Source organism: Pomacea canaliculata, linkage group LG6 (assembly GCF_003073045.1).
Source record: "Pomacea canaliculata isolate SZHN2017 linkage group LG6, ASM307304v1, whole genome shotgun sequence".
Classification (NCBI taxonomy): Eukaryota; Metazoa; Mollusca; class Gastropoda; order Architaenioglossa; family Ampullariidae; genus Pomacea; species Pomacea canaliculata.
The window spans coordinates 10609033-10633306 of NC_037595.1; the positions used below are offsets into that span (position 1 = coordinate 10609033).

The 24274-nt window shown below is 39.4% G+C and overlaps 3 protein-coding genes across 3 annotated transcripts; 2 read left to right on the top strand and 1 right to left on the bottom strand.

Moving 5' to 3' along the window:
• Positions 1-38: 38 nt before the first annotated feature.
• Positions 39-8379, bottom strand: LOC112566137 (probable beta-D-xylosidase 2). The gene is given in 14 exon segments (XM_025242108.1): positions 39-242; positions 944-1118; positions 1477-1677; positions 2033-2080; positions 2082-2248; positions 2377-2466; positions 3161-3383; positions 3787-4031; positions 4627-4853; positions 5292-5383; positions 5703-5873; positions 6399-6558; positions 7481-7616; positions 7778-8379. Coding segments are annotated over 14 exon segments (2277 nt in total). The 5' UTR covers positions 8004-8379; the 3' UTR covers positions 39-126.
• A 921-nt stretch (positions 8380-9300) lies between these two features.
• On the top strand, positions 9301-17103 carry LOC112566139 (F-box only protein 21-like). Its single transcript, XM_025242113.1, has 7 exons — positions 9301-9821; positions 10416-10539; positions 11198-11388; positions 11653-11771; positions 12117-12161; positions 14438-14548; positions 14960-17103. Exons 2-7 carry the CDS (start codon positions 10418-10420, stop codon positions 15056-15058), a joined length of 687 nt encoding a protein of 228 aa, XP_025097898.1. The 5' UTR covers positions 9301-9821; positions 10416-10417; the 3' UTR covers positions 15059-17103.
• A 2091-nt stretch (positions 17104-19194) lies between these two features.
• On the top strand, positions 19195-23865 carry LOC112567269 (quinone oxidoreductase-like). The gene is made up of 9 exons (XM_025243898.1): positions 19195-19238; positions 19634-19731; positions 20680-20832; positions 20995-21158; positions 21437-21488; positions 21780-21929; positions 22308-22409; positions 22960-23055; positions 23433-23865. Exons 3-9 carry the CDS (start codon positions 20728-20730, stop codon positions 23595-23597), a joined length of 834 nt encoding a protein of 277 aa, XP_025099683.1. The 5' UTR covers positions 19195-19238; positions 19634-19731; positions 20680-20727; the 3' UTR covers positions 23598-23865.
• The last annotated feature ends 409 nt before the right edge of the window (positions 23866-24274 follow it).

Consider the following 24274-nt stretch of genomic DNA (forward strand, 5'->3'; position numbering starts at 1 on the left):
GGAAACTGCGTGGATTGGAAAACCTGACAGTGTTTTCAATACTAACTGCATGTTGATGAGAGGTTTCACGACGCCGAGATATCACTTCAGGCATGTTTCTCAGGTGTTCCACGCCAACAACTGAGTTTAAAAGCGTCCGAGGTGTTTAGAACCAACGATGTTGAAATATGCAAGTTCAACATTACTCGGAACCGTTTTTTTCTGGTACGGCTGTTGTCCCCCAGCGTGGATGGCCATTCTCGCTGCACAAGAATGTTCGAAGACAGATATTATTCTGCATTCTATAGTGTCAATAAGGTGTACATTTAAACATTTAAAAGGTAGATAACATACTCGTATCTGCTTTTGATATTGCTTTATATTTGACCAGTGTCATAAACACTTATCTATGGTGAATTAGCAGAAATCTAGAACATCGACCATGCCAGAGGGTATGATGGGTCGAAAACGTGTTCCTAAACTTTTTACACTGGATAACCCTTATCGTAGTATATTTGGTAGGACAATTTCAGATATCTTATCTTCCCATGCCAGTTTTTGAACCAAATAAGAAGAAAGTCTGTTCCAACGTGTCTTTTGCGAGAGCGCTGTTCCATACGACCCCTGAAGTCTACTGGCTGCTTTCCTCGTACTCATTTTCAATGTAGAGCCCAATAGCAGGCTTAATTTATGCATGCTAGTGTTAATTACAAAACATACAGAGAGAGAGGGCCAAAGAGGTAAAGAGAGGGAAATGGTAAACGAAGATAGTTTAGTCACTTTTGTCGTGTTCTGAAATAGTAGATTCCTTCAAAGTCGACAGCCGAAGACAGCAATAGTATATCAGCGTGCTTATCTTCCGGGCAGATTGCAGAACACTTCGTAACTAACACCGACCCCGTGGGTTCACTATGTTAGCAAGTGACTACACTACACCCCCATGTGGTTTGTGAGTCTGTCTCACCGTTAGGGACCACCCATCCTTCGTTCATCCACACCGCCATCTGATGAGCCTCGATCTTGAACGGCACCACAAGGTCACGCTGACCAGCTGTCAATATATACCGGTTGAAAAACACCAGCTGCAGTTTCGGCGTAGACAATGACGAGTCCAACCATTCAATGTAAATTTGGACGACCTGAGAAAACATCGTCAACACATCACTAAATATAAACGGTTTGGAAAACAACATCAGCACATTACGTTTTCTGAGAAACTGATGGAGTTTTTTTTTTATAAATGTGTTGATTGGTATTGTTGAGAACTCCGTCATATACGCGTACATAAACACACACACGCACACTAAACGCATATTACAAGCATAAAATACAAACATCCACACACATACATACACTGTCTTCTTTAAGCATCACATGACAATAAATAAACAAACAGCACCTACTTGAAGCCAAATTGCAAGTAACATTGCCCTTAAATATCTGTCAGCAGTCAGCCTAAAAGCTACCTGGCCAGATGGAAGAAAGACAGCAACTCACTTCTTCACTGTCCACCTCTCCAACGTTGCTGACCAGCACTTGTCCAAGCAGTGGGTCACCAGCCTTGATGGAGGCCGGGACAGTGAGAGCACGGTATGCGAAAGTCGTGTAGGACAGGCCGTAACCGAAGGGATAGAGCGGATCGCCTTTAAAGTAACGGTACGTCCTCCCGTCCATGGAGTAGTTGACCATGTCAGGCAGCTGTACAAACATTGTTTCAGCCTTATATTCGTTTTAGGTAAACTTCTTAGCCTGGTGGTACCGCACTTGAAGGTCGCCGACTCGAAGCTTGCTCGTATCTGAAAAACTTCCTCTATTGCTACTCCCTTTCCCCACAGAAAACTGGTTCTTCGTTTATCACGAGTCAAAGATGGCAGAAGCGGAGAAAGGGTCAAATAATTACAGTTCATGTTGACACAATAAGGACTAACAATTTACTACTGTTGTTGTTTTATTGGAGTATTTACCCATTTACCCACTGCTTTGAATGGTTCATTAGGAAAAGCTGTCAACGTGACTTATTTTTTAAGACATTCGCAGTTACGTCTTTATTTACCTGAGATGCCAGAAGAGGCCAGGTGAAGGGTAACCTGCCAGCAGGACCCGGCTTGGCCACCGAGATTGGCAATCGACCGCCAGATAGCACTTCCTGATGCCTGAGCGGGTAGAAAACATTCCAAAATGGCGGAAACTTTGGCCTCACTTTCAGCGAAAGAGATGTTGAGGGGGCCAGCATTCAACAAAATCAGAATGATCGGTGTGCTCATTGGCGCTGAAAGGAATCAGAGAAAGAAAACTTGTATTAAGCTGACCTTCAAAACTTTAGATGGTTCAGAAAAAGACAGATAAGTACATGAGTTCAGAGCAAATCTGTCAAACACGATGTAGATAAGGACGTACTGTTCTGGATGACATCGGTCAGAAGGGCCTTCTGCTGTCCCGGTAACTCTAGGTCAGGACGATCCCGACCTTCTGCTTCCACTGTTTGACCTGAACAGAATACAGTTTTTCTTTTAGCTTTCTAAGGATCAGCAACAACAACTACTACTACTAATAATAATAATAATCGCTTTACCTATCCATCAAGGGCGGGTAAAGGCGCTTTACATAATAAAGCACACAAAACTAGAGGGCGATATTTAGTCGCGGGTCAGTTATTTTGCGGTTTTTATGTTGTGCTTTCCATAATTTGCTGGCCTGTCATTGAGTGTGTGCGCGTGGATGAGTGGGATCAAGCGACATTTCACCTCATCCTTGTGTAACCCTATCCGTCCTATCTCAGGACAGTATTGAATATAGATCAGATAGTTCCATCACACTAGGATGATACAAAAGACCACACGACATCAAAACACATGGCTGGTGCATTTAAGGTGCATCCACGCCGTTAGAGAAAAAGAAATCGATGGAAAAACGGAAAGCCATGGAGGAAAACCAAAAGCAACAGCCAGGAAAAATAGTCCAGGGTGATAAGGCTCCAAGCAAGAATCCCAGGCAAAAAAAAAAAAAAAAGAAAAAAAACAAACAATTGTCCTCCCCTTCCCTCCATGACAACACGTCACGGCAGTTAGCAGGAAGAACACACAAAAGCATTGATGCTTTTTATTCTAGACAAAGACTAAGGTGGGGAGAAAGAGAAGGAAGCAAAGTGGAGAAAGAATTCATTGAAACCAAAAGGTCCTACCTGTACCCAGCACGACGAAGATGACCGCCGTGTTGTTTATCACGTTCAGCACGCTGTCGCGGTCATAATTCTTGCAGGCAGGGTTATCACACCCTGATGCAAAATGAACGTTGGTAGCGAACTCTGCCATGCCTTGCAGCACAGTCACGATGTCTTCATCCGGGACATTGGGAGCATAGTCTCCGAACATGTCGCTCGTAACATTGGCCATAGGGCCTACCACCTGGGGAAAAGACATGGATTTGTATGTCTGGAAATATGACCTACGCCTTTGGACATTGTGTCTCTGAACATAGGCCTCTCTACCATGAGTAAAAATATCGTCCTAACATACATAGAATATCATAAAGTATGTACAAAAAAACAACTGGAGTGTTCGCTATATCGTTATTTAAGGAATCAAAAAGGCATGTCATAGATTTGTATCGCAATACTGTTTACTGACAAAGAAAAATGTTTTTTATATACATTTCGCACCTGCTAAAACGCTAGTATGGGGAATACAGCATTTTTCATCAAGAGACAAAAAGCTGTATTGAAACAAAAAAAGGAAAAAGTTGACACCAGTTATTCTTAGTCATTCAAGATGTTCTCAATAAAATAAGTTACTCTTTCAGGCGACTTACGGCGATATTGTCGGGATTCGGTAAGGGCAAAACTCCGTTGTTTTTCAGCAATACAAAAGTTTTGAGAGCTGCCTCCACCGCTAAACCTTTGTGATCGTCCGTTTCAACTTCTGCCGAGGTCAGGTTGCTGTAAGGGTTCAATTCCGGGGGGTCAAATTCACCGAGCCTCATGCGGGTGTAAAACAGTGGTGCAACCATTTCCCGCACTTTTTGTTCCGTCAATTTTCCTTGCTGAACAGCCTCCACTACAGATTTTTAAAAATTTGATTTAGTTTTATTCACAGATTGGCCTCAATGGTCTATTGTGTACACGGCTACGTCTGTATACTGTATTATTAATGAAAAAACTACTATAAGAAGAATTGATACCATACATAAATCCATACACACAGGGGGGGGAGGGGGGGAAGAAAACGTAATAACAGCAATCTATAACAAGAAATATAAAATATAGAAAAAACTTGTTCTAAGTTTGTGACACACGTACAATAGAGTGCTCTTGTTCCTTCAGCTTCTGTTTTCTTTGAATGCCGCCAACATAATTCTAATTGGCTTTGTGCTGTAACTGTACAGACTAGAATGTTCCCTTGCTGAATAGCGGTGGTTGTGGTTGAGATTTTTATTTATTCTGCATTTGCATTCTCTTCTGTGCATCTATCCACATGTTCGTTGTGACAGAATGATATACGCTAAGTTTGTGGTTCTACTTTTTTTCCTCAGTGCAATGCGATTTTTGTCTAATGATGTGGCACTATAGATATTCGTTGTCTCTCATCCTTGGTTCTGACTTTCCGTTTAAAAAAAAACAGTTAGATACGCACACAGAGACAAACGACAGACCTAATGAAAAGAAAACAGGGTTCTGCAGGTTGTCAGACAGCTCCAGGTTGACGCCCGCATTTACACAGCCCGCCACTGTGCTGACGCTATCGTTGTAGTAGTGGTGCTCACTGATGATGTTCTCAATGGCACCCTGGTCGCTGACGACGTAGCCGGTAAAGTTCCATTCGTTTCTCAAAATGTTCGTCAGCAGCTCTTGGTTAGCACACGCTGGTACACCATTGATCCTGCAGAACGGTCTGGTTCCTTAAAAATCGTTTGACTAAACATGATGTGTGTGCTAAATGGCTGTATGTTTTACTTCAGTGCAAACGGAAATCTGTTTAACACTTTTTGCGTTTTTTCTGTTGATCATGTGCACTACAACTGTCATCATATACTTCGTTCATGCCTCTTTTTGTGACTAAATGCTGGTTAAACAATGAAATTTGTACACATGATGATGATGATGATGAGGATGATGGATGATATTATTATTATTATTATTATTATTATTATTATTATTATTATTATTATTATTATATGCATTGTGCTTATCATCTATTTCTTGTTAGACGCGCTGTGTTCAATGCAGAAAGCTGGTCGTCATAGTACACAGGTTACCTGTATGTACTCATTATAGCTACTCTTTGTACTGTACATTAACTACCTTAACCCACGTGTACCTGTTATAGCTACACATGACACTGTATGATCCGGCTTCCACGCACATTCTGAAGGCAGGTAAAAACGTGGTTCGCCAGTCATTCTCGGACACCTGATACCAAAGAATTACATTAATCATGTTTTATTATCTTCATATCTTCTACATCCTTATCTTCACAATTAGTTCCTACACCACATGCAAAATATTTTTGTCAAAGCGGCTTAATATGCTGTATCATCATCGTTATATTTATCACTAGAGTTTCTGGAAACTATATACTCATTTTGCTTGACGGTAGTCATGTTCAATATCTGGCTTCAAACTTTAATCGTGTTTTTAGGTATACTCTGTCCACGGCGTTAAGTAAAAGAGGAGCAGAAAACATTTATAGCTATTTATGATAGGAGAACGGTCACATCGACCTACTTACAACGGCGTTAAAACTGAACCTTGACACTGGAATGTTCTCCGGCCCGCCGTGGACATCGAAGTGTTTGCACCCGCCACTGGCCCTGACGTAACGTGGGTCGTCCCCTTGAAGCCCCTGGATGTAACTAGCGCCCATGACTCCATTGAGATAAGGGTCCTCTCCATATGTTTCCTGCAGAATAGAGTTTATAATCTAAGGACAAGTACTGAGCACATACCTTTGTATGTACCATAATCTGCTGCAGTGTTTGAGTCGTACTTCTGAGATAAGGGAGAAAAACTAAAGAAAAATTATAAGATTTGTTTGAATATACGATTACGGTGGGGTGAAATGAAGCTAACAATTCGGCACAGTGCATCTGCCGAATGAGTCAGTTGTTTTGTTGTTTTAGTGTGGTTTTGTTTTTTGTTTGTTTGTTTTTTGTTGTTGTTTTTTTTTAGGGGGGTGGGGGGTAACCGTCGCCGGCCAATGCTTCACTTCCCGAGGAGACACGGCCAGTGCAGACACTACGTGTGAGGGAGTGGAGGCTGCGTCTTCCTAGAAAGATGTATTCATATTCTTGTGAATCTGGGAGTTGAATTAAATTTAGAAAGGGCCTGCCGAAAGGCAGATTTAGTTGAAGAGAACGCTCAAATGTCCAGGCGATTACGTAAACGTGAGCGTCTGTGACAATGAACATTACGTCGTGTCACGTACCTGATTCCGCCCCCACCTGGGGTCCCTCATGATGTTGATGACTGGCGAGAAGCAGCTGGCGCCGGTGTGGAAGCCATAGTTGCCTTGCTTCACGAAGTCGTTGTGTTTACCCCGCACCTCCACACTTGTCGCCTCTGCCACTTCGTAAATTAGGTTGGGGCTGAAGTAGGGAAAACAACACCGATCCGTTTAATACAATGAAGAATAAAAACAATTCCAACATCTTTTATTCCAATAGCAGTACAATGTGCTACGACATACTGACTCCAAGGGTTGGGAAAGGTAAAAGAAGTTGATCCTGAAATCAGTGGGGGTCTTACACCGCATTCCCATCTACCTTAAAGTCGAGGGACTACCGTATTTTTAGTTTTATGTAAAAGTTACTCATGCAGAGTATATAAAGTACACCGGGCTATGATGGAAATCAAAGAATGCTAATCTTAAAAATAAATCTAAAATATATATTTGTTGAAAAGATTGCAACTTAAATATTATGCTTGATATTTTGTACCTATTTTTGCCATTACGCATTATTACAATTCAGTGTACAGAGTATCTTCTTTGTTACACTTCATGTCTTACTGTAACTGTCATTATCGGTGTATTTTTTTTTTTTATTTTTACCTCTTGGCTCGGTGGCTACATTTTCATATAATGCTATTGCTAGTTATTTTGAGCCACTGTTTTATTGTCATTTCTTTTTTTATCGTTGGTCAGTGCAGAAAGTGCAACCTGCTTTGATTGTGATCCTGGGCGATAAAAATGCTCTATCATCATTATTTCACGATCATAGGGCAGAGTAGCTTAGCCTGCTTAAATAATAATAATTATTATTATTTGATGAAGAGAGGAAATTTAAAAAAAAATACAATTCATTAGCCATGATAACACATCTTTACAAATAATGCTTGGTTTATTAGCGTATCATTCTAGGACTCACGAAAGGTAAGATACTGAAACTAGCCTCCCCCTCCCTCTCTTTCATTCTGTGTATGAAAAAGTGCACCAATTTATTTACACGTGTGTGTACGTGTGTGTTAAGCGATGGATGGAGATGCAAACACAAATTCCCGGATGTTCACCTAAACGAAGCAGCGAGTCCCAGCGGCTGGGGGAAGGCGGTGGCGTATCCAGGAGTTTCCGCATCTCCTCTTAGACACTCTGTGTCCCACTCGTACGGACCGATACCCAAGCGAGGAATGGCGGGCGCCGGTCCACCTAAACAAGTAAAACAGCCTTATGTCATTCACAATTTTTTAAGTTCTTTGCTTCAGATTCAATAACTATTTCTTAAAAGTGTCTTTGCGTGAGTGTATGCGTGTTTTTTTTATGAGCGAGAAATGATTAAACAAAAAGATGGTGATGTGACCTGAACGTACCTATGTTACCAGCCCCTCCTCTTCCCATCTGTTCTTGTATTTCCTCCAAAGTCAGACGACCGACCAGGTCCGCCACGCGCTCTTGCCAGCTGAGCGACACGTTACGAAACGGGTAGTCGTGCAACTGACGTCTGGGGTCATTCCGGGTGGTGGCTGTGCTCGGGTACACGAACACATTCATGTACAATATCACACTAAACGCCGTAAGAATTTCTTTGCTTCTCATTTTTTGTCAACTGTCGCACTAGCGCTGCAGTTGTCAGACTTGTAGCATCAGCAGAGAAGCTACAGATTTATGAGCGAATTGTTATCGCTGGCCATGGTCTTAAGAACAGTGCAGTGATAAGACAAAGGGCTAAAATGCGGTTGGGTTGTGTTTTTTGGTTGTTTTTTTTTTTCATGGAGGTTAGTAGTGTGCTGGGTCGAGGGCAACGACACAGAATTAAGTTCTTCATAAATGTGCTTCGATTGTGAAGGCCTTGGCCATAAAGGAGATGCAAACATTTTGTGATCTACTTACAGAATGCATTCTATAGCTAAAGAGATAAAACTTGGTAAAAATACAATATATGTCATTTATATTATACTCAAAAGTTGATATCCAATTCATATACCTATACAATTCCATTCTGGAACGATAATTCAATTGTATATTTATACATTTAAATCTGTAACTGCAGAGCAAGCTGAAATTAAATCAACAGTACATCCATTATAAAAATGCACGGTGAAGATTCTTCAAATCGCCAAAGCGGCCAAATACTGCCTGCCGAACGGATACGAAGCTTGTTTCTTCAAAAATGTCTTCTGTGAGAAAAAAAAGTTCGCAGAACCATATAATTCATGATCAATTTATAAACAGTTATCTGAAGTGAATGGTTCAATATGTTCAGTCAATTAAGCTGGCAGGCGGCCATGGAAGCCATGTTGAAAAACTGAAAACCGACTAGAATTTTTAGAACTGTTAAACAGCAAACAGGCGACAAACAAGAGCCAAAGTCACCTGACGTACATTTTTGTTACCGGTCCGCAGCATACTTTAGAATTGTGAGACTGACTCGCAAGAAGAAAACTTTGCCCACCTCTGATCTAGAGAATATAAAAGACATCTTCACCCAGATGCGGATCGTACGAGTAATATCTTGCACTGAGCTCTGTCCAAATATTGGAAGAAAATTAAGCCCACCTGGATCTAGATTTCTAAATGGTAGTTTGGCTGGCTGAGCAAACAAACAGGGAAGGACAATGATGAAGGCATGACACACACACCTACACAAAGAGAGACAGAGAGTACACATGCATAGCGTTATGTCTGAAACGAACTTTATGTAGCAGACGACAAACTAGGCCTAAAATAGAAACCACGCGAGACATATTACGACATGCTGTCCTACATGAAATGTCCTCGATTTCATCTGAAAAGGAAAATTAATGCAATAATTTTACTTAAGTTTACTTTATGTATCATATATTTGCTCTATTTATCGTGTTTCAATACATTTTACCCCATGTTGTTGATTCTCAACATCCAAAAGTGAAACTTGCCACTTGGAAAGTGTTCGTGGCAGTTTCGGATTTGTTTTCGCGAGAACGATCGAAGTTGCAATGTGTCATAAATCGTCCTTCGTGTTCTCGATGCCGAATGAGACATTTTTCCACACTAGAGTAGCAATATATCGTAAAACTTTTATTTTGCTATATTAACTTCAACTTCAAGCAGGAGTAACAAAAACCACTTCGAACTCTAACCAGAGCACTATGATAGTTGAGATACTACTTCGTTGATACTTAGGCCGAACTCCACCTAACAACTAGTCTTGCAGTCTACTGAAAGCAAAATTGTCATTGATAGGGTTCTCGTTTTATGTATTGAATCTACAACTTTGTGAGCTCGACTACTGAAAGTGATATATAACAAGTCGGGAACGAGTTTGCAAACGCGTCTGACCAACTAATTTTTGAAGAATTCTAAGTAAGCGGCGTGTTATTATTTCGGTTGTTACATTGTTAACGTCATCCGGCTGATGATTAACAGATGAAATAGGTATGAAAACACTTTTCGAATTGAAAAAAATCCATTTGATTTTACTCGTTTTTTTCTATTCTGTGGAAAGGGTACTAATACTTCCTTATGTCTATTTAAAGAAGGGACTATATATCAATAGTAGTAAACTTAAGTAACCATCAAGATTTTGTTTTCTTAATGTCCATGTATCTAAGAATATAGACTTTCTTTTTTTTCCATTGACAGTATGTGTGCTGTTTTATAGCAGAAACCTTCTTACACTCCTTTGATGCTGTTCTTTTACATTTTTGTAAGCACAATGCCAAACATGCTCTTTTTTTTTAAACAAGCTTAATTCTTCAGTCATCATCATATACATTTGATACCATTTGCCATAAGGAAATCATTTTGTACTCCGTTAATTTGCATGTAATGCAATGTTTTGATTCCCATTAAATGCTTATTAGGCAGTGTGTGAAGATACAAATTTAGTCAGTTTACGAATTTTACTTTTGTTCACTGTCCTTTCATTCTTTGCTGACTGGTTTGTTTGACTATTGATGATACTTAAATAATGATTCTTATTTTTGTATTTCATGAGTAAATGCTACAATCTGTGTTTTACTATCATAGCCATGCCTATAAATCGCCAGGCAGCACTGCAGCTTTCTTTGCTACTTCTAGCTGTCCCTGCTCAGTACATTATCATGCGTTTTATTACTACACCAGACACTAACAGGGCACTTGCTTTCAGGCGGTGAGTATTGCAGTGTAATCTCATCAGTGTAAATTCTGTAACTGGTTGTGCTGTGAAAACTTTTGATTGAATATCTATATTTCTACATATTTACTTTTTATATCATTTTCAGAAGAACTTATTAGCTTAATTGGCGTTTTCAAATTTCTTTTAAAATGTTTTTCACTCATTTTTGAGATACCTTTAACTAACATTATTGCTGTATCAGTTGTCTCTCTCTTATTTTGAAGTCTCACCACTTCCTCCGTCCCACCACCTTTTTCTCATAATACATATATGAAAATGATTAAATTGATTGCACTACCTATGTTACATATATAATTTAAAATAGATGTTTTGCAAACTGATTTTCTGATGTGTGAAAGTATAGACCTTGTTATTTGACAGCGAAGATAATGATAGACAAGGAAGGACTAGTGGTTGTTACTATACTAGAATGCAGTAGAATGTGGTGCAAAGCAATTAAGAGTTTATACATTAAATGGTAAAGAAGAAAAGTTGAAGAAAAAAATATCTGATATTTACAAAATTCCGTAGTCCACATAAATAGAATAGTTTATGAAAAAGTGATTTATATGGTGTGACCATACATTTTTCTTTCATTTCTATAGTACTTTAGCCTATAGCCTTCTATAGCCTTTTTACTATATCACCACAGGTTGCTTAGTACAGCAGCAGGATTCAGAAACAAATACTTGTCCTTCTCAGCTTGGAGCCAATGGTGCAAAGACATCTTGGAAATGATTGGAACTAGTTTACCAAAGGATTATCATGGGCGTGATGATCCTAATGGGGAGTCTCCGGCTGTTGAGGTTTTACAGTTCAAGGATAAGAATGGTTATTTTGCTAGTAAGTGCAAGGCAGAAATAATTTTGGTCATAGATATTTTATTAATTATCCTGATTATGATAGCTATGATCTGTCATAACTGCTTTTGTGTATGTTTTATTAATGTTTCTTTATTCTAATGCATTCAGACACATTTGTGCTCTCTTATTAATTATTTATATTTTGCACACATATTGTGGGCTTGTTAGCCTATGTGTATGAAAAGATCTTGTTGTGCAAGATGTTTCTTGAATCCATTTCATGATTGTTATTTTGGTTTCATAGCTTCACCTGAACCTCGTTTGTCAAGGCCTGCTAATGTACAGTTCCATATAGGCCAAGTGGTGCATCACAAAAAATGGGGCTATAGGGGGGTTATCATTGGATGGGACCCAGAAGCAAAGGTTGGTGTGCTCAGTATTGCTGCTTAGGTCTTAAGTATTCTGTTTTAAGTCAAGAGAATAAAAATATAATGATAGCAGTAACACAACAGGGTCACAAAAGTTGACAGTTTTGCTACAATAAATGTTGAATATGACACTACCTTTTTAGTGTATGAAGTTTTACCCATAGTATTAGTCTGGTATGGATTTTAAAATGTGGAAATTGTACTTTTGACTACATATTGCTGCTACAATTTCACATCATGTCAATTATTCAAACAAATTCAAAATTGTCTGAGGAATTAATTTTTTTAGTACATATATCTAAATATCATTTTACGCATCTTAATTTTTTTTTATTAACAGGCTCCTGAAAACTGGCTTAGACAGAACCACCCAACAGATAAACCAGTAAGCTGTTATTATACGATATAGTATTTTGCTTCTTTATTTGTTAACCAAATGCAGGTCAAAAGAATTTGCGAAGAGCTTTTCCCTGTGTGGATGAGAGCTCTGTGATCTGCACATGAAAGACAACAAACAAAGCAGCAGTCCTACTAGAAATGTAAACATTAGCAAACAGACAACACTATGACAAAAACATGAATGGAACTAAGGGAGAACAGTACTTATTATTATGAAAGCTATTTCTTAAAAAGATGGGTTGTGAGACCAATATGAAGGCTTTGAATGTTGACACAATTTGAAGAGAATTCAAATGGTGAGAAGAAAAAAAAAAGAGTGTCTAATATCTCCCATCTGATGCATGACACAGAGAGAACAACACAAGCAGACCGAAAAAACCAACAGGTGGTCCGACAGGTATGCTGGGGCAAGGCCATGATGACAGTGGCAGCAAAGTGTGGTGATTTTGAAATCATGTGAGCTCAAACTGGCAGCCAGTGAAGCTTGAGGAGGATGGGTGCAGCATGGCCTGTGTTTTGCCTGTGGAAGACATTCTGAGTGACATTATTCTGAACCTTTTGAAGTTTTCCAGTTGGTGGTTAAGAAGATTGATGATTCCAAAGCTATCACAACGCAATAACAGACGTGAGAATTTTGGTTGTAGAAACTGATAGGAATGATCACATGTTACTGATCCTGCAATGCTTAGGAAAGGTGAACTTAAGTTCATTGATGTGAGATTCAGCTTGAAAAGCATATAATTATATATAGACTGTGTGCGAGGTTAGTGATTTGTTTCCCTAATGTATGTGTTCTTGCCTATTAACATTTTCTGCTACTTGTCAACCAAGACAACAAATAGGGCTATTCCGGTTTCTCCGCATTAGTCTATACCAAAGGCATGCTGCCCTCTGACTTGGTTATCTCCCTTGTTACATGCTGCATAGCCTTTGCACCTCTGCTGTACACCATTGCTGCAGCTCCCCCACCACCACCAGCACCATTTTATTTTTTTAGCAAATGAAGAATTTGAAGATTTTTGCTAGAGCTTATGAGTCAGGAGTGTATCCTTCTAGAGTTTGGAGATTGTGTGTACTTAAGAAAATTGGGCTGTTTACTGGTGTCTTCAGTGAATACGTTTGCATACAGTCTAACTTTATCCTTCAATATATTGTGCTTGGGGGAAATTTTAGATCATTTTGTTTATTTTTAAGCTGTTTTGTTTTGAGGCCACAAGATATCGTGAATTTATCTTCTTGCCACAGTCTTTGTATTTATTGTATTGGATAATTACTTTTTGATGCATCATTCATGAATGCTAAAGCATTACCTCAGCAACGATGGCCACTCATATTTCTGAGATAATCCTTTTGAAAATTCATTGAAATAGAATAGGGAAATAGTCACTTCCCTCAGAAAGATATTGTGTATGATACACTTTGAGATGACTTCCAAAAACCAACTCGAGGTGACTGCACTCCATGGATCTACATCGACTTTTGGTTCTCAAACGGATTTGTGCTTGTTTATTGTGCCATTTACCTCATCATGGAAAGTTCTTATATGTTCATGCCAAGTTATAAGAACATACCTATAAAAATCTTAGTCCACTAATGATCTCTGCAGCCTATTCTTTATTTGGGCATCTTGTATGCAGTTTTGTGCTTTATACGATTAATTGTATCTAGTTCACTGCACGTTTAACTCTTTGGTTTCTACAAACCATATGCTTACTTGCATTTTCTGCTGATTAGATTTTGGATCTGTGCATGTTGATGATGTTGCCTGACTTGCTGATAAATATGCTTTGTGGCATCCTACATCTTGCTCCAAGTATATTTCAAGATTTCTGTAATAATTACTAACATCTGCTTGCTTGCTTTGGCAGGAAGGTGTTTCCACCTAGAGGTGATTTTGCACTATAAAGTGAAAGTGAGTAGGGAGGAAACCAGAGTTCCTAGAGAAAACTCACAATTGCCAGTCCTGCAAACAGGTGTAACATTCAGAGTCCTGAGACAAGATCTGAACCCAGGGCCTCTGTAGAGTGGTGACAAGCGAGTGTTTCAACCACTTCACTACTGGCCACCATTACTAATGCTATCTCAGTGCCAGAACTGAGCTCTTATTTTAAATGTGTTGAACTTAGAAGTTTGTTTTAAAAAACATAAGGAAAGGTAATGTTGATTTGTACAATGAGAACTTGCCAAGATAAAATGTTACTGGTACTGTTGGTGTACATTACACCTAGTAAAAGTCAGTGTTGTTGGACTGTATTGTTTTAGCACTGGATGAAAATGCCCAACTACTCCATACTTGTGGACACAAGGGACAGATTGGTGCCTCAGGTGACCTATGTACCTCAGGAAAACTTAGAGGTTGTTGTCAATACACAGGTATGAACATGTTTAAATCCACTTTCTTTGACAGCATGTAGGAGTCAGAGTGGGTGTGTGTGTGTGCATGTGTGCTCACATGGACATGCATGAACATGTTTAAAAAAAAATTACTGAAGTGTTTGCAGAGATGCAAAGGATCTAATCATATGTACTCTGGTACAAGGAGATGGTTTGTGTCATTTAAATGATTAAAAGAATTCCCAAATGGCAGATCTGTTGAGTAAAACATACTTTTCGTTTTGATGGACCATTTTTTTTCTTTATCTTAATGGCTTATTTTGCAAATTACTTTTGTTCTTTGTACAAACCTTTGGATCGCTGAGTAAAAAAATGTCTGTCTGATGCACTGACATTTAGGCATTCATTAATGAAAAAGTAATAATTAGATGTTTTATTTTTTTTCTTCAGATCATGCATCCAGCTATTGATAACTACTTTGAGTCTTTTGATGGGGCGCAGTATATTCCTCGTCCATGGCTACAAGCCCTTTACCCTCAAGACCAGTGAGAATGATATGGCTTTGTGTTTCTACTGTTTTGTGTGTATGTGTGTGTACATGCGCATGCATAGACCTGTGTGTACTTCATGAATGTGTGCATGATGTCACAGCTGGATTTTATGGTTTGTAGATGATGTTATACAGGCATTGTCATTGCTTTGTGCATTGAAGCTGGACCAATTATGCAATGAGTATACGGTCAGTTTGTCATTATTTTTGTGATGGCTATGATGTGACAACTGTGGTACGTAGCCACATAATTGTGTTGTGATAAGTTTTGAAAGATGGGTAGTCGTGAGACTACATGCAATTTTGGTTTTGTTTTGTTGTTTTATTTTAAGAAAGAATGTGTTATAACGAAGAATATTAAGGATTTTATTTCAAAAGATCTGTACCTTTGACTGCTGTTTAATTAAGAGAATTACTTAAGTATCACTTTAACATTTTATGTTCATAATTTGCAATTAGCTTTGATATTAGGTTTTAGCAATAGGTGATTGGTTTATCTTTCTTTTCCCTTCTCCAGTACTCAGAAACAAACCAAAAATTAAGAAAAAGCTTAAATATTACTTAAAGACATAATAAACCTTTCATCGATTTTTTTCTGATGGAGGTGTACTGTCTTTTGTCGTATATTACAAAATAAGAGTTGTAATTGTCCAAATGGTCCATAACATGCTTATTTCTTTATGTTAGACATGCTTGCAAGTTAGCCTTTTACTTGTATTTCAAAACCATGACTTGGCTTTAGTTCGTCCAGTGTTTACTGATATAGCTGAAGGTTGTACATGACACTACTGCAGAATTTATTCATCCTTTATTTTGAGTACTTGTCATTGTGGAGACAAAGCTTTTCCAAAAGACACTGGGGTAGGAACGGATTTCAGTGTATTAGAACTTCTATTGTCATACAATCATGCTATCTGTTTGAACGTATTTCAGTCGCGTATAACAATGGCTCTAGATGTTCACATGCTGAAGTAAATTCTCTTAGTTTGGTATGTTTGTAAGGTAATGTTTGGCTGTCTAAGGATAGATAATAGCTTTTATCTAACTCCAGGTTTTTGTTTTTGTCCTCATGACTTTCATTTACCAGATTTTCTTTTTAATTTTATTAAGCCTGCTGCTGGTGTCATATAAAAATTTGAGATTTATGTGGTATGCACAATTTTACGTTGTAAAAGAGAGGAAGAGATTGTGTGTACTAAAGAGACACCATACTTGTAAATAGTTTGACATTATCGGTGCAGTCATTCACATGTATACACCAAGAAAGGTGAAGGTGCTCCATGTCATCTAGCATAATCATCATCATTTTCTGGTTTATTTTTATATTGTGTAAAACACATTTTTTAAGGAATTTAGAACAAGTTGTTCGTATTTTAAATTCTGTTTAAACTGCTGTGGATAACACATCAGTCAATTTCAAGATTTTTCCTGTTGTTGTGCATAGTTATTGCCAAAGATTTAATTTTTGTTTGCGTTTCTATTTATTATGGGGGATATTGGGTGGTGAAAGGTAAAGAAAAGAACTGAAACTTTCATTTTGAAGGACCTTCTTTTATGGTATTGGTATTAAAGTTCATTTTTTATCTTGTCATGTTCAAATAATTTTTAAAAACTGTTTAAACCATTAAAAATAAAAGTGGATTTGCCTTTCTTAAGACGACACAAAATCTTGAGAGTGTCACTGGTTTAATCTGCCAGACCTGCTCTAGATAGAAGGGATGTGACTGTTGTGTTGAGGCATTAGGAGATTTAATTAATGTTTTGATTGTTATTTGAATTATAGTTGGGCTTAAGTGGCATCTTTACACACTCACACATATATAATGCAACAAGAGGTTTGATGCTGTAGAGGCAGAGGGTGGGAGGGTGAATCTATGGCAACGGTCGCTCTGTGGATGCCTAGAACAAATCGAGAGCAAGGGTATTATGGATCCTGTCTGAAATTGCAGACGTGGTCGCGATGAAAGGCTGGCTATCCTTGCTCTCTTGATTTATCGGCTTCAGATAATAAAAGACTTCTGTTTATTCACTGAAGTGATATGTTTGGTTGGGTTTTTGTTTTGTGTTTTGCAAGAGAAAAACTGATATAATTGACTCTTGATTTGCTATAGTTTGAGGCCTTTAGGTTATAGTTCAAAACTGCCAGCCAGCAAAATTGTTGCTGGTACCCTATAGCCACTCATTAAATGTCACGATGCTTGCGTGTGTACGATAGGGCGTCACTCAAATGCCACCATTATAAACTGACCGACAAGTTTCATTAGCATTCGTGCAACAATGATAAAAGTGACCGTAACTTCCCCCGACTATTTGACAATATCAACGTGCCATGAAACATGTTTTTCGCGTACATCGAACAGTATAACGATCGTTAGCCTTTCCGAGCACGTGCACCTATGTAGTGGCTTTGGTACAGATGCACCATGAACTTGACCCTCCATCATTTCCGTGTGCACTGAGTAAATAATTCCCGTGCATGAGAACCAAACACTGGAGGACTGAACATGATCGTGCTATTTTTACTGGCATACGTGGACGCAGGCAGATACTATTCTGTGATCTGCTGGCATGTGTAATTGAAACTTGCACGCTTGATAATCTGTCGGCCATGATGAACCTAGGTCACGTGGACTAGTGACTCAGCATTTGTTCATTGCTTCGTATGAATGTTCAGGCATGGATGTGTATAGGTGGACTGCTGTCTGTCTGCCGAGACCAACGCTTAGCCTCTTGCGAAGTTTCCGCTGTTAGTCTCGGCGAGCCGTAACAATGAATGTGACTAAACCGGAAGCTGTATACACTCCTGCCTCGTTTTAGTAGTTCACTGGGGGGGGGGGGGGAAATCGTCTGCCAGCAGTCCAGTAATACAAGTTTATGGTTCAGTTGCGTCTGAAGATGTTTACAAACTTTGTCATCTTCCTCGTCCTCAGCAGCAGTAACACAGGCCAACCACATCGCGATTAAAGCTGACAACATCTCCCGCGCTTTCGCTTTCTTTCGTTTTAACTGGACAAACAGGCAGCAAATGAGATTTGGTGCAGAAATTCGATTACAACCCCGCTGCTATGGATCGTAATTGGTCATTCTGTCGAGATATCGATATTTGTTTTTAATTATTTCAGGTTTGTAAGGTTGTTTCTTGAATGAGAGTATTGTCTCTGGGTTTGTAAGTTAGTATGTTAATGTAATAGTTGTCAGATTTACCTATACTTACTGGTGTTTCTATGCTATTCATGACTTAAGAGCTTATCTATTTATCCACCTGTAAAATCATCTACACCTTGAGATAGGTCGATGACACCAGTAAAGTTAGTTTGTTTGCTCGTTCTTCTCCATGTGCAAATTTTCATTGAAACGATTTTTGCATGACTGACGATGACTCGGCAACGAGGCTGCTTACACCAAAGCTCTTTACACCGTTTGTGTACCCAAACCTCCACCCGCTATCAGTCTAAATCTGGGTCAGTGTTTGCAAAGGAATTAGGTCTGGGACATTCCGAGATAGCTTGGATAAAGGTGTCTCGGAAAACGAGTGGATGCATGACTTGCAATTTTGCAAACGTATAAAATAAAGTGCTAGCGTGCTATTGGTGGTCCACTCGTGGGTATATCCTTTCAAGCTATATACAGCAAAAAGGAATTCGGCTTATTCAGCAGGTGAGTGATTAACGATCATTAGCTACCTGTCACCCTTCATTGATCTAGGCCAATCCAGAGAATGCGTTTCAAAAAAAGTTTTTAATCGCAATTATTTATTCTGTATATTTACTTAGCGATAGTAACAGTAGTGGACTGTAACATCGGCATCACCAGGCATCCAGTTGTAGCTGCCATGGTTTCCAAACTATTCCTACGACGACGGCAGTCAGCGTTCTTGACAACCTTGACAGTTAAAGGGTTAAGGGTACAGTCACTGACTAGCAATCCCGTAATCATTATGACATTTAGTGTTTACATCTTGTTTACACCCTCCATGTGATTTGTTATTTATGGTGACAGTTATCTATGCTGACATTATATCTTAGACCTTGACATTATCATCTGTTTTCACAGCAACAAGGGTCACGTGACGCTAAAAAAGACATCGCAGTTTACAGATTGAGTATCAAGTGTTTATTTTTGTGGAAGGGGAGGACCAGTGTGTCTCAGGAGTAGAACAAGCACTGTACTGTAAACATGTTAAAAGAATACCAGAATGCAATATTTGTGCTGATAATTTGGAGCGATTAATTAGGCGCAGCTTAATGCCAGACATTATTTTCCGTAACCTGTATTAAATGACCTTACTCTCTATCGAGATACAAGTCTACGAACATCACCATGCACAGAGAAATGTCAAACCCTCCGGTAATACTGAGGAACATGGATGAGCTTACGGTTACCAATGACTACCGCCAATGAAAGAGCTCAAATGACACGCTAATTAGTACTCGTGGACATTCTTCATCTCGTGTATTCGCTTCTCTGTGTGCTTGGGGATGTTGATAAACTTGTTTCCCGTAAACAGAGAGGTAGTCAGCTTAGGAAGGCAAGACTGGAAAACATTGAGTGCAATAATTTACTTTCTTCTTCAGGCAGCGACCATGAAGGCAGTGTGTATTTACGACAAGGGCGGGCCAGAGGTCCTCAAATACGAAACCAATGCAGCAAACCTAAAGTGGGGGACACTCAGGTAAGATGAGAAATGAAACGACGAGCCGAAAACGAATTATTTGTTTAAATATTTACAGAGGACTATTTAAATGCTCCATAAAATAAAAAACGATCTTCAGCTGAAGTTTTCGATATAATTCTAAATTTAAATTAATTGGTGCCATTTATCATGTCGTCCATCTATCAATAAGCCTTAGTTTAAATTGTGTTTGTGTGGAGAGAGTGAGACCATACCATATATGGAAAGCAGGTACACAAACAGTACTTCAGGTGTGCACTATCTTATCATCGGTGATTTAGAACTTCGCCGGGCCTGGTCCTCTACAAACAAACCGCAGTAGTCAAACAAGCCCTAAAGACAAACATGGTGACTGGTTTACACCAAGAAGAAACCAAGATAAACACTCAATCAATTTCAGATATAAAAGAATGATTGATTGCAAACACGCGCACATTGTAGATAACAAGATTCACCTGCTTTTACGGGAGGCCTTGAGTCTAAAGGAGCACATGCCGAAAGAAAAAAAAAAAAATTTTCACATGATTGCAGTTTTATGTTGTTTTCTTGATCGTGTTTCTAAACTCGTGTCTTTGGGATTTTGTAAATTATCATTTTGTGAATATTTTTGCAGGTTTTGTTTCTTTGATTACTTTTGTTGGCTAGTTTGTTTTTGTTTTGTTTTTTGGGTTGTTGTTTTCTTTTTTTTTTTTTTGGGGGGGGGGGTTATTTGGCATTTTATTTTTTTTTTTTTTGACTGCTGTATTTTTGTTTTGTTCCTTTGAGATTTTGTTTAATGTTTCTCCTCACGTAACCCCTGCAATGGATGAATCAAAAAGTTTTTATTGTGCTTTCACACGCGAGTAAGCCGCAAGTGTGTGTGTGTGTGTGTGTTCACACCAGGCTAAACTGTCAGTGATTGTGTGTTCACATCAAGGTAAGCTGTAAGTGATGGTATGTTCACACCAGGTTTTGTTCAAGTCGTCAGCTGCAGGCATCAACCCAGTGGACGTGCTGATGAGGCAAGGCATGTTTCTGGACAACGCAGTGTTTCCCTACATCCTCGGGTGGGACGCTGCTGGGGTTGTGGAGGCTGTAGGCAAGAGCGTGAAGAGGTTCAAGGTAAAATTCACTCCTGTGTGTGTATGTGTATGTGTATACCTTATCCCTTCATTCACTCCACCACATCCACTCCCCTTGCCATTCGCGGTCCTCTTCCATCTACTCACGAAATGCTGGTTTGTCCTTCTTGTTACACTTCTGCCTCTGTGTCCCGCTGTCCAGAAAGGTGACCGGGTGTACTGTGCTGGCAATGTGTCCGGAGGGTATGCGGAGTACGTGGTGTCGGAGGAGCGCCAGACTGGACATCTCGGGGACAAGCTGACCTTTGCTCAGGGCGCCTCCGTGGGGGTCCCCTACTATACAGCTTACAATGCAATAGTCTTCAAGTAAGTTGTGAGTGGACACTGGACAGTGGCACATCTTTACAGGTCGATTGATTGCTGAATAGTGCGGCGAGCTTTAGCTTTGATTGGGGTATCTCACTATTTAAAAAAAAAATCATCAACGTCATCATCACCATCGTCGTCGTCGCGTCAGTTCGATGTATTTACTAAAGCCCTATCATAGTCTTCACGTGGGGAGCTCCGTAATTTGGGAAATACCTTTTCGCAAGTCATATGCACATGAGATTAAAAGTCTGTTTGTTTGTTTCATTTTTCTGAAGGGCTCATGCCAAAAAAGGTGAAACAGTGCTTATTCACGGAGCAAGTGGAGCTGTAAGTGTCTGAAAAACATGCGCGAAAAAAAAAAGTCCACATTTTTCTCCTTTTCTCTCTTACTTCCCTTTCTTTCTTAAATCTACTCATGAAGAGCATCCCTACCCTACCCCCACTCCTTTTTTTTCACACACACACAGAACGAACAGAGTGAGTCTATCACACACATACGCAACAAATCATCTGATTGTTTAGTTGAGCAATGCATGTGGAACTTCATTCAAATTTCATTTGTTTCAAAATTTCTTCTTATTCTGAGAACTGAGAGAAATCACTTGCTACTTTGGACAGGTGGGACTTGCCGCAGTGCAGCAATGCAAGTCCATGGGGCTGCGAGTGCTGGGGACCGCAGGAACCCCGAAGGGTCTGGACCTGGTCAAGCGCTGCGGCGCCGAGGCCGTGTTTAACCACCGAGAGAAGGGCTACGCAGAAAAAATCAAGGTAAAAACATATGGTGATAACATATTGCAGTATTCATTATGTGATGTCATCAGACTTCCGAAGAAAGTCATCGAATAAATGCAGGAATAAATAGAAGTGGATAAGGGATGAATGAGCAAATGTGTGAAGGTGTGAAAAACAACAACTCGCCCCCTACCGCCCGCAAAAAAATAACAATAAATGGTGGAATGATTCACATTTGAAGGTAACACAAAGATTTTGTTTAATTATTAAAATGCAAAGCATTTTCACGAATTATTTATTGCAGTGGGAAGAGGCGCAGCGGCTGAAAGAATAGTTTTTCAGCTCTTGCTGATAAATCTGTATACATTCCAGAGCCCTTTTCAAAAGATGTTTGTGTGTGTGTGTGTGTTGCAGGAAGCTACAAAAACAAGCGGGTTGAACATCATCCTTGAAATGAATGGCGGACTCAATCTACAGCTCGACCTGGAGCTCATTTCACTCAGGGGTCGCATTGCGGTAAGTACAAGTACTTTGTTCATATTCTCACTCCACACACTCTGTTGTAGAGGGTCGGTGTGTACACAAACCAGCTCCTACTGCAAGATGGGAGGTCAGGGGGATAGTGGGAAAGACCGGGCTATGTTGTGGGTAAGGCAAGGTGGGGGCTTACCCTTTGACCTTCACTTCTGACGACGCTTCACTATTTATATGATTGCTCTTTGACCTGATACAGTGATGCAGATAATGCCAACGTACACTTACTGTAAACATTCAGACATGGTTGCAGAAAAACTAATTGCTTGACCGACCGCAGGGGCATCTGATTTAAAGTGTTTGCTTTACCGCCAACTTGGATCGTTTCCATAGCAACCTATTGCGTCACGTGTCAAAAACCATTTTTTCAATCAATGGCAAATCAAATGATATCAAAACAATATCTTGTAAATCTCAGATTTGTAATTTTCGAGCCGTGACTGACAGACTTTGATAAAAGCTGCGTTTTTAATGTAAGATATTTGTAGTTGATTATCTTTTATTAATTCACTTCATTGCTGGCTGTCTCCAGGTGATTGGAACAAGACAAGAGGCCACCATCAACCCTGAGTTGTTCCTAGCAAAGGAACCCATCGTTCTTGGTGTGAGCTTGCCTCACTCCACCAAAGTAAGAAAATTAATTTAAGTCTCACGAATATATATATATGCTCTTTTTCTCTCTGTTCTTTGCCTCTTTCTTTCTTTCATATGAACTTAATTATATAAATTTATTTTACAAAATATTTATTTAACATAAAGAAATTGGCACTCTTGTAGAATTTTATTTATTTATTATCTTTTGCTCTTTCTTCTTTGTCTCTTTCTGTGAACACACTATATATGCTCTCTGATAAACACTTTGTGATCTCGCCTGACTCTTTTCATGGAATGTCTCACTCCCTGCGACCATCTCTCTTTACTTTAGCCATCCAGTCAGCCAGTTAGTCAGCCATGTAGTCTAGTCCGGAAACGTGCTACTTTTATATCCTTCGCCTCTTTTTTCAGGAAGAATGGGAGGAAATGACTGCGGCCATAGAGGCGGGTATCAAGAGCGGGTGGGTGCAGCCTGTCGTGGCGCGCGAGTACCCGTTAGCTGAGGCCAAGCAAGCACAGCTCGACATCATGGACAGCTCCATGGGGGCATCCGGGAACCTCGTTCTGAAGATCTAGTGATCGAGGTTTGAAAGAACTGTGATAGTGATATCAGCACAGCAGGCCATCTGAGATGTGGATGCTGTGCATGCGAGTTATTGTTCAAGCAGTGGACCCGGCTGGACTAAAAATCTGAGATGATGGTAGATAGATAATAAGGCGCACAAAATAGCAGCCCGAACAAACGGTTACGATGAACAAATAAATTAGTATTGACTTTATTTGATGATTCCAGATGTGAACAAAAATGCTAAAGGAACTAAAACTTCTTGATTCGATGACTAAATGTGTCTTTTTTTTTTTCTTTTATGTGCTTGATTACAATGATTCTTATCACTCTGTGTGTGAGTGTGTGTGTGTTTTTTTTTGTTTGTTTATTTGTTTGTTTCTGCTTATTTTGTTTTTTGTTTATTTTGTTTTTTTTTCTGTTTTGTTATTTTTTTGTTTATTTTGTTTTTTTGTTTTGTTTTTTGTCTTGTTTTTTTTTTCTTGCTATTTGCGCGCGCGCGTTCTGTGAACCCTTTTCGACTTACTCCAGCCCTGTCCTGACCAGAGTTCATGTGTCTGTATTTACTTGGTGTGTGAGTATGTGTCTGTTGTAGACGTGTGCATGTCTGGTATATGTGAATATCCTTGCATGGATGTTGTTTATTCTATTTAATACCTCATTTCAAGCGCTCTGAGCATCTTGTTAG

Bases quoted from the DNA above. Each gene is read 5' to 3' on its own strand.
- LOC112566139 (XM_025242113.1), top strand. From the start codon at position 10,418: ATGCCTATAAATCGCCAGGCAGCACTGCAGCTTTCTTTGCTACTTCTA. The intron at 11,389-11,652 runs GTAAGTGCAAGG...TTGGTTTCATAG, and splicing joins TAAGAATGGTTATTTTGCTA to CTTCACCTGAACCTCGTTTG. The intron at 12,162-14,437 runs GTAAGCTGTTAT...GTATTGTTTTAG, and splicing joins ACCACCCAACAGATAAACCA to CACTGGATGAAAATGCCCAA.
- LOC112567269 (XM_025243898.1), top strand. From the start codon at position 20,728: ATGAGGCAAGGCATGTTTCTGGACAACGCAGTGTTTCCCTACATCCTC. The intron at 21,930-22,307 runs GTAAAAACATAT...TGTGTGTTGCAG, and splicing joins GCTACGCAGAAAAAATCAAG to GAAGCTACAAAAACAAGCGG. The intron at 23,056-23,432 runs GTAAGAAAATTA...CTCTTTTTTCAG, and splicing joins GCTTGCCTCACTCCACCAAA to GAAGAATGGGAGGAAATGAC.